The sequence below is a fragment of the Amphimedon queenslandica genome, unplaced genomic scaffold (assembly GCF_000090795.2).
Source record: "Amphimedon queenslandica unplaced genomic scaffold, v1.1 AMPQUscaffold_13149, whole genome shotgun sequence".
Taxonomy (NCBI): domain Eukaryota; kingdom Metazoa; phylum Porifera; class Demospongiae; order Haplosclerida; family Niphatidae; genus Amphimedon; species Amphimedon queenslandica.
This window is the reverse complement of record NW_003546615.1, coordinates 67,935-78,355: the sequence shown is the minus strand read 5'-3', so window position 1 is coordinate 78,355 and position 10,421 is coordinate 67,935. Positions and strand designations below refer to the sequence as shown.

Sequence of the window (10,421 nt, the reverse complement as noted above, 5' to 3'; positions counted from 1 at the left end):
TCTTTAGATTGTGCCAAATGATCTTTTTATGCACATTTAAGCATCTTAAAAACATTCACATACCATAGTAATTCCCTACACAGTATGGTAGACATAAGTTATCTAGTGTATTTGCTATGTGTGGGCTAGCTGTAGCAGGGCAAATGATGCATACATTGATTGTTTCTTTATTAAAATTATTTGTAAAGAAAAGTCTGAAGCCATTAAGACTCTTAACCTACGTTCACTTGTGTACAATTGATACAACTTGTTTATTCCATTGTAATAAGTATAGGAACTCTCATACTTCTTTGTACTTACAGTTTTGAAAATATCAAAATTATTAATGATAATAATAATAATAATAATAATAATAATAATAATAATAATAATAATAATAATAATAATAATCCATTTTTGTGATTATGGGTTTCTCCCCCTTTTCCCATATCTCTCTTTCTCTCTCTCATAATAATAATAGTAGTAATAATAATAATAATAATAATATTTAACAACAACAAAAGTAATGATAACCATGTTCAACTTATTGTTAAGATTTATCTTTTAATTATTACACTAAAGTTACACTCAGTGCATGCATGGTTGTAGATCTACTTGCACCCTTTTAAAGGTTTACAGCCTTTACAGCGGAATTACTTTGTGAACAGTAACCACTATCACAGCCACTTGAGACAGCCCTTTGAAGAGGCTTATTTGATGAAGCTTTTAAAAAAACTTTGACGAGAAATTTGTTGGTAATTGTCTTTCTGGCTCGAGCTCAAGAACTCTTTCAGACTCTCTCAAGCGTAATTTGATTAGATCTATTTCTTCAAGCAAAAGATCTAGGTCTAAAATATCTTGACACTGAATTTCATCTTGTCTCAGTCTCTCTGCTATTTCCATTGTATATGAAGGAGTTTCAATTGTTATTCCGTTTTCTTTAAGTCTTTTCATGTGCTCTTCATTACTTAGGAATCTCATAACTTTGAGCAGGTGAACAGGAAAAATAGCATAAGTAATTAGTATGCATTTGTAGCCAATGCTTTGAAATAGGTGCTCGTTATCTTTTAGAAAAGGCACCCATTCATTTAGATCTTTTTTACTTCAACTTTTCCACATTTTTGAAAGAGTAATAACGACAATCGGTAGTCCTACTACAGTACTTGGATTTAGATGAGGGTTCTCATCAAAGACCTCAATCAGTTGGCAAAAGGCAGGCTCTTCAATGAACTTACAATAGTGCTTCTCATACTCTACTACCTCAGCTTGTGCCTTTTCATACCCATCTCCACATATAACCTCACTTGAAAATTCTTTGAGAAGGTAATAATTTAGGTAACCAATGAAACGATTTTTAATGAGGAACTTAAATACTTCATTCATGCTTGTAATTTTATCAATTATTTCCATGTAGGAGCTAATTCCATGCGACTGATTTAAGCACTTTCCTTGCAATATATCTGTTAGCTGGTTTTTAACTACTTCTACGTTGGCATTTTGTGAGAGTTGTTGTATCAGCTGAAGGAGTTGGCGATATTTTTCTTCCAATTGAAGGGCTTGCACTGTTAGTAGATCTAATTCTGATGCTTTCTGATGCATTGAAGTGACAACTAGAAAAAAAGGGAAAGAGTTATAACTAATGTGATTTTGTAGCTATTGGTTGTTACAGTGTAGATTTGCAATGTACCTGTGATTGTGCTCCAAGCAGGTGCTGTTGAAAACAATGATATTTCCATAGTTTGAGCTCCTGTAAATAATCATTTATTATTATGACAAATTTTTTTTACACTTCATGATTTACCTATTTCAGTACTTTCTGTAGTTTTTGATGCTTCTAGTTCCTTCACTTTTTCTTCATATTTCTGAGCCATACTATCCTCTCCTATTACTTTGAGTCTCAGTGCCTCAACCAGTTGATTGTGACTAGCTTCTGGTTGGCTTGCAAGCCACAGTCGAAACATCTGTCTTCTTTTATCTTGTGTCTCTGATTTGTCAGTCTCTATATCCTGCAGCATTTCCTCATCAACTCCTAGTTGTATACCCAACTGATGCCATCTGCTTGTCCTCACTATAGCACACACAATCTTCAGATCTGGTTTACCATTCATAACTGAGAGAGAAGAGACAGTCATCCAGCTTTCAGGCTTTTGGCAACTGTCTTCTTCAATTAATGTCCTGTCTTTCAGAAATGGGAGTTCTTGCATACTTGACTATTGCAATTGAGTATATACTATAGTACCATATATAGCAGTATTGAATTAGTGTAATGTATCATGTATGAGTTGGGATGTAGATCTATGTTTACTGTGGTAAATTTTTCAAATCTTTTTGTAAATGTAATAAATTACCCTTTCCTTTAGCATTCCTTGAATTTGTGGCTTCTAAGCATATCATTAGCTTCAATACCAATCTTAATTTTGCTTAATGACAGGTAACGGTTCTGTTTTTATCATTTTTGTAGATGTGTATCATTTTATTAAGAAACGACATGCTGAGCATTTTTATGAAGCATATCATTCTCATACTGGCAAAAACCATCCACTGGCAGTAGTAGAGGTAAGAGAGAGAGAGAGAGAGAGAAACTGATTTAATTGTTATTATTATTATTATTATTATCAATAGGTAAAAGAGAGACAGCCAGGAGCAATCTGATGATGAACGATTGAGAAAGAAACTCTAAATCAAAGTTACTTTATTATTATCTATCTATAAAATTTTAATTATATATACATGTACATAACATTCCTTATAAAGGATGCTATGTATTATCATTGTCAAAAACAAAAATGTTTTGAATCTTAAAAACATAGTGTTAACATGTAATATACATAGATCTACATTAGAAACAGTAAAGTCCTCATTTAGAGTAAATATAGATTAATTTTATTAAAATTACAATTGTTCTTGACAGCTCATTCACAAAATTGATATGCGAATACTTGACCTATGAAAGGTACATCCTTATTATTATTATTTAGTATCACTTTTAAAAATACAGGAAGCTAGTGTGGTTTGTTGACATCAGAATATCTTTAAACAAGGTATATTTACAATTTACTGTTATTATTGTTATTAATTTTTATAAGCACATACATGTGTACTTTAGACTAACCAGTAAAAGAAAAAAAAATATCACTTGAAGTTGGTAACCACCATTTATCTCCCTTCTAGGCTGAAATTTTTTGGAAATTTCGATGGAACTATTTTACCTACTGCAAAGCATAGATATATGTAAGTAACAACTACATGTACCTATACCTCCTGTATGTGAGGCCAATAATTTTGCAATTTTTATGAGCAGCAGGCAATTATTCAAATAATTTATGCATTTATTTGATTGATATTTAAAAATACATGTACATGTAACCAAAAAGTCACTCGTGTTTCAGTATTGATACTGAGGCCACTGTCTGTGCTTGGAAAAGTTTTCTGAGTTCCTTTAAGTTTTCTTAACATGACTTTTCTAGATACTTTTCTAATTTCTGTAATAAGTACTCTTTCAGGATATCTCCTGCAATGCTCTCTTTCTGCCATTTGTATGCTTGATTTTAGTGAATCAATTTCTTCAAAAAGCTGCTGAAATTTGTCTTCAAAAATTTTACTTTGTACTGAAAACTTCTCGTTTTGAATTTTTAACTTTTGCTTGTAGCAATTTTTAATTTGGCAAAGTTTCAAATGCTCTGTTGCTCTTGTTATTGCGATTTGTACAAGGTAGTATGCCTTGTCCCTCAACTGCTCTTGTTGAATCTCTAAATGTCCCTGTTCAATCCTCTCTACTTTTTCCAGCAATAAGTAGTGTTGACGCTGCATTACATCTGATGTATCTTCTTCCTCCTCTACCAACTCTTCTGTTGATGCTTCTCTCAGTCTCTCTGCTATTTCCATTGTATATGAAGGAGTTTCAATTGTTATTCCATTTTTTTTAAGTCTTTCCATTTGTTCTTCATTGCTTAAAAAATTCATAACTTTGAGCAGGTGAACAGGAAAAATGGCATAAGTAATTAGTATGCATTTGTAGCCGATACTTTGGAGTAGGTGCTTGTTCTCTTCTAGAAAAGGCACCCATTCGTTTAGATCTTTTTTGTTTTGAGTTTTCCACTTTTTTGAGAGACTAATAATGACAATCGGTAGTCCTACGACAGTGCCTGGGTTTAGTTGAGGGTTCTCATCAAAAACTTCAATCAGTTGGCAAAAGGCAGGCTTTTCAATGAACTGGCAATAGTGCTTCTCGTACTCTACTACCTCAGCTTTTGCCATTTCGTACCCATCTCCACATATGACTTTGCTTGAAAATTCTTTGAGAAGGTAATAATTTAGGTAACCAACGAAACGATTTTTAACGAGGAACTTGAATACTTCATTCATGTTTTTGATTTTATCGATTAGTTCCACGTAAGAGCTAATTCCATGCGACTGATTTAAGCACTTTCCTTGCAATATATCGATTAGCTGGTTTTTAACTATTTCTACATCGGCCTTTTGTGAGAGTTGTTGTATCAGCTGAAGGAGCTGGCGATATTTTTCTTCCAATTGAAGAGCTTGAACTGTTAGATCTTCTTCTTCTAATGCTTTCTGATGCATTGAAGCAATAACTGGAAAGACAGAGGGAGAGAGGTACATGTAGTGTGTAATTAAAGATGCAATTGAAATGATTTTGTGTTATGTGGTGTTTGTGGTAGAAAAATCAACAGCTTATATCAAGAATACATACTCTTGCTTATATACCTGTGCTTGTGCTCCAATTAGGTGTTATTGATGCTTGCACAACTTGAGCTCCTTCTGTATGGATTAAACATAAAAGTTATTACTGAAAATGCAATTTTATTCAGTTTTTCAAATTTATTTTACAAACGGCAGTAATGTATTCTTTTACCTGTAGCATTTGTGGTTTTAGATGCTTCCTCCTTCACTTTTTCTTCATATTCCTGAGCCATTCTGTCCTCTCCCATTACTTTGAGTCTCAGTGCCTCAACCAGTTGATTGTGACTAGCTCCTGGTTGGCTTGCAAGCCAAAGACGAAACATCTGTGTTCTTTTATCTTGTGTCTCTGACCTGTCAGACAGTATATCCTGCAGCATTTCCTCATCAACTCCTAGCTGTATGCCAAACTGATACCATTTGCTTGTCCTCACTATAGCACACACAGTCTTCAGATTTGGTTTTCCATTCATAACTGAGCTTTCAGGAAGGAGAGGAGAGGTTGAAGAAGGACTTCTTTCAGCCATTCTGGTGTTAGCCTCTGTCAGCCTGCTTAAGAGCGGCAGATGCTCTTTTAAAGTGAATTAAAGGCAGCTTATGTTATTGTTTATTGTGAAAGCTACATTATAGAGGATATGCGTGCTAAGTATATTCATTGCAAAATAAATGAATTCATTGCATACCGTAATAACTTTCAAGAAAAAAATTAGTTCGTTGGACGTCAACTTTCCATTGGCAGCAATGGAGAAAAGATAGAAAAAGGCTTGGTACCAGGAAACCGCTCTGTATTTCTTAATAGCAATCTTTCAGGTGATTACTAGACCCCATTAGATCCTCAGGATGCTTTCTAAGCTTCCGAAAAAGGCCTCAAGAAGGTAGCAAGGCAAGAAAATGTGTTTTCCCCCATTGAACTCTTAATAAACTTGACGTCCAACATGGCAGCCAATTTACTGTGTGGGTTGGATATACGGTACTTAAAAGTTATGAATATACTTAGTACGCATATCCTCTATTGAAAGCAACTGCAATATTCATTACAATTTGTAGTATGGTGCGTGGGCAGATCAAAGGCACCACTGGCCAGTGCTACAACTTCAATAACACGCATGGTAGGAAAATGTAGCACTGTTGGAATATGCCTTGCGCCTGGCCACTTGTGCGACTTTTGAAATGAAATTTGATCCGCCCACGCACCACTACAAACCAATCAAAGCACTGCTGATTTGTAGATTACGGAAATTATTGTACTCGGGATGGTCTCGAGGAAAATGTAGCACTCGGCTTTACCTTGTGCTACATTTTCCTCTCAATCACCCCTCGTGCAATAATTTCCGTAACCTACTCTCAACAGTGCTTTAAGTAATACATAATTCTTAGGTTATAAGAAATGTTTGAACACAAAAAGTGAAATGCACTGTAATGGAAATCCACTTATTTCATGCTTAATGTACATGTATATAGTTATTAATCATTTCTAAGTAAAGAGTCTGCATCTGTCTAAAGTCCAGTCAATGAGGTTTTTTTTATTGTAATGTTAACATTATTTTTTAAATGATAATAGTAATTGTAGAAATGGCTTCTAAGCTACTAAAGCCATCATACTAAATTCATTAAAAATATATATAATCCTTTTAAGTAACTACATCACTTGTTTATAAATTTTTATCAACGATTTCATTTACAAGAGTACCGTATTTCCTTAAATAAAAGCCTGGGCGTCTATTTCCTAAAATAATATTTAAACCTCCAAAAAATATATAAAAAATAAAAAAACTTGGGCCCAGGGCGAGATTCGAACCCATAACCTCATTCTTTTGACTTCTGAAACTTCAGGCATTATCCACTAAACTATTGAGTCACTCCTGGGCCAGTGTTGCGTATTTATAGTTAAATTGTATTGCTACCCCGGCGTTTATTCGAATGCGGCTTCTATTTAAGGAAATACGGTATATTGTTTACGAGACATGGTCAATGAAACTGATTTCAACGAAACTGATTTCATGTACTTGTGTATTTTTATGTTTTGTGTATTGTGTATTTTGTGTATTGTATTGTGTATTTTGTGTATTTTGTGTTTCATTATCAATAAAAGGTTATTTTCCTAAAAGCACCGACAATTTTAAAAACAAAGTTACTTTACAATGGGAAAAAGAAAAAAACATAAGCCAGTATATTGTCCTATACCATATAAGTGTAGGATACATCCCTGTCTGGAGGTGGTTATGGGTACATAACTCCCACGAGATAAGTAGTCGAGGGTGTAGGTTTCCATGGTAACCACCCACGCACCATGGTATAACCTCTATTAAAAGCCGGGTGCCAATAAATGCCGCGGTTGCAATAAAATTGAACTATAAATATGCAAATCTAACCTTAAAATAACATAGATGCCTTGTAGATACTTCCTTAGAATCTAGCTATTAGTTTAAGTTTTATTTTATTAAAAATTTTTCGAGGTTCAATGTATGGTTACGTGTATTATAGTACATATGTAGATCAACGTAGATCCAGTGTGTAGATCCAACTAACCAATTCTACTCTACATTGCATTTATTATGTGATAAATGATTAATGGTCACCTGTTACAATGTAGTTTAGAACTTGCATCAGGATTGTTGTTAGTATAGATAGTCAGTCATTCAGAATGATTTTGAATCACTGACTGTCCATACATTACCAATGACAATCCTAGTCTTGTGATACAAATTTTACTCTACATTCCTAGTAGCTGAGCAAAACAAGGCAGTTTTGTTCATTTTTGACTTTGCTTCATAAACATGGTTTTAAGTTGCACTGGTGAATCCTTAAAGAAGCCAGTAAGCATAGGAGCTTGTTTTCCCAGTGTAGCAATGCTCCAAATTTGTGGCAGCCATTTTGAAGTGGAGTGAATCCTACTTAGTAATGCTACTGGAGGTCTAATATAATAATAATGCATGCAGTGGAGTAGGGACAAAGTTTACATTGGGGGAGATATGTTAATGCAAAGAAAAAGTTTTTGTACAATTACAATTGATAAATTTAATCGTGTGTTTTTGTCAACATCATTAGTAATCAGTAGAAGTTTTTGTACAGTGTATTAACAATATCTATTGATCAAGACAACATTTGCTGCCCCTAACGTCTAGGAACTTGGCAATCTCTTCCAATTCTTGGCAAGCAAAATTAGATCTTTTTAAAAATTTTAGAGCTCAAATATTTGTCTCAAACTTTTCTACATAGCATAAGGACATTAATATATCAGAAAATGTAATAAAAATTTGCGATGATTTTGGAGCCATTTTAAAGAAAAAACTATGGGTTAGAGACTTTGGCCAGATTTTGGAGTAACTTAAAATTTTGTAAAAAATCCAGTTTTGATCGGAATCAGCTCAAACTTTTTACACAACATAAGTACATGTATATGTATATGAAAAAATTATAAAAATGGAAAATTCTCTCCTTTTCATTTTTGGTGAAATTTGACCCGAAATCATGTACTATAGTGTAGGGACTTTGGCCCGATTTTGGAGCAACTTTAAAAATTCATAAAAAAATAATTTTGATTGAAATCTGCTTAAACTTTCTACACAACATAAGCACATGTATATGTATCAGAAAACATTATAAAAATAGAAAATTCTCTCCTTTTTATTTTTGGCAAAATTTGGCCAAAAACTGTGTACTATAGTATAGTTGTATGTATACATCTACTATCCTACTCAATCTTCTTTTTAAAAGAAATTTATTTATCATTATTAGGGAGTTTCCTGTGAGTCTACAGGGTTCTCATGTTATTGGGCAGGATCAAGTGTGGGTGGGTGTGGTTTCCAAAGGACCAGATAATGTTCACTTAAACTCGTCTTACCAAACTAGGCAAGAGAGAGAGAGAGAGAGGAGAAAGGGAATTATTGTTTATTTAAAACATTTTTTTTAGATTTACACCAGCTTACATGGATAGTCTAGGCAACACATTAGGTATATGTACATGTGTACATGTCAAAGAAAAAATTACTCCTAAATTTCTGATTATTAATTTTTATATTTTTAGTTAATTTTTTTAGAATCATACCAGATGGGGTATTGGTCTTTTTTCCCTCGTATGTTGTCATGGAAACCCTTTTCACCCACTGGAAGGAGGTAAGAACACTGCAATTTGATTGGTCGGTGATGATGTCATACATGTACACATACATGTAGCATAGCAACATATTCATGAGAATGGAGCAACATAAGCAAATATTCAAAGAACCAAAGTTTAAAAATGAATTTAATTCTGTAAGTCTAATTAATACTAGTCACATGACGGTCATGTGATACATGTACATGTATACATGTACATGTTTTAGGTCATGAGTGCTTATTATGAGAAGATCGGATCGGCTGATAAAGTGGGTGGAGCTTTCTTTGGAGTGTGTAGAGGGAAAGTGAGTGAGGGGTTGGATTTTGCTGATAATAATGGAAGAGCTGTTATCATTACCGGACTACCTTATCCACCTTTTGCTGAACCCAAAGTACATAGTATTAGCAATACACAGAACATGTAAATGTAGTCATGTACATGTTCATACAGCAGAGTACATGTATTATAATTTTTTAATTTTTTAATTATCAAGGTCCAGCTCAAAATGGAATATTTGAAAGATGCTAGATCAAATTTTAATAGAACTGAAGTAAACTATTGTATTATAAGCAGCTGTATTAACCCTCCCCCCTCTCTCTCTTTCTTATAGTTAATAACTGATAAGCAGTGGTACAATCAGCAGGCTACACGTGCTGTCAATCAGGCCATTGGACGAGTTATTAGACACAAGAATGACTATGGAGCAATCATCCTCTGTGATGAAAGGTGAAAGAGAGAGGGGGGAGAGGGAGAGAGAGAGGGATAGAGTGGGACAGAGAGATGAATGAAGGAGAGACTTTGAAAGAGAGAGGAAGAGAAAAAGGTGTACATGTCATGTATACATTATTTATAGTGTTTTAATAGGTTTGCTTATTCGAGGGGACAGGATGATCTCCCTCTTTGGTTAAGACCTCAACTTCAAAAATACGATAAGTTTGGTCCAGCCCAACGTGACCTTACATCATTTTTTAAAACAGCACAAAATAAAGTAATTAATAAATAATAATAATAATAATAATTAGTATTTTGTTCTCATTATTAGTATGGTCATTTGGTATCTATTAAGAATTCTTTACCTGATGTCAAACCTGATTATACTTCAGGGATAGTGGGTGGAGCTAGGGGTGTGGTTAAATTAAACCCTGATGCTATTTTTAAAGATGACGACGAGATTGAAGATATTGATATTGAAGATTATACTACTGGTATTAATTGATTGAGTTCTTTTTATTGTTACTGTTTTAGTATCACTTTCAAAGAATAAAACAGAAAGTAGATGTGATCTACTAAGCTCCCTAAAATTTGATGAGGTACATGTTTTACATGTTTTCACTGTGCATGAAATTTGCTGCTAACTCTACATGTACATGTACAACGTAGTTACATCCTGTTCAACCTCATCATGTTGCTATGGCTGCATCTAGAAAAAGAGAAGAAGGGAAAAGAGATGAAAACCCTCAGACCTCACAAGTAATTGTATTGTTGTTGTTATTATTGTTATTTTTACTATTTATTTGATTATAGTGTCTTCCTTCAGTGAGTAACTCAGACTCGTTACCAGCCAGTAAAAGAAAGAAAATAATAATAATTGATGATAAAGTAACTTTACGTTTTAATTTATTATTGATTCTCTCTCTCTCTCTTA

The 10,421-nt window shown here is 33.7% G+C and overlaps 1 protein-coding gene across 1 annotated transcript; it reads right to left on the bottom strand.

Annotated features, from left to right (window-relative positions):
• Window positions 1–447: 447 nt before the first annotated feature.
• Window positions 448–1,718, bottom strand: LOC109584928 (uncharacterized). The gene is made up of 2 exons (XM_020000843.1): window positions 1,667–1,718; window positions 448–1,589 (listed from the first exon to the last, which is right to left on the bottom strand). Exons 1-2 carry the CDS (start codon window positions 1,713–1,715, stop codon window positions 1,084–1,086), a joined length of 555 nt encoding a protein of 184 aa, XP_019856402.1. The 5' UTR covers window positions 1,716–1,718; the 3' UTR covers window positions 448–1,083.
• Between the last annotated feature and the right edge of the window lie 8,703 nt (window positions 1,719–10,421).

Coding starts and splice junctions, on each gene's coding strand:
- LOC109584928 (XM_020000843.1), bottom strand. CDS start 1,715: ATGGAAATATCATTGTTTTCAACAGCACCTGCTTGGAGCACAATCACA. Junction 1,590..1,666: donor TGCTTGGAGCACAATCACAG/GTACATTGCAAA, acceptor CTTTTTTTCTAG/TTGTCACTTCAATGCATCAG.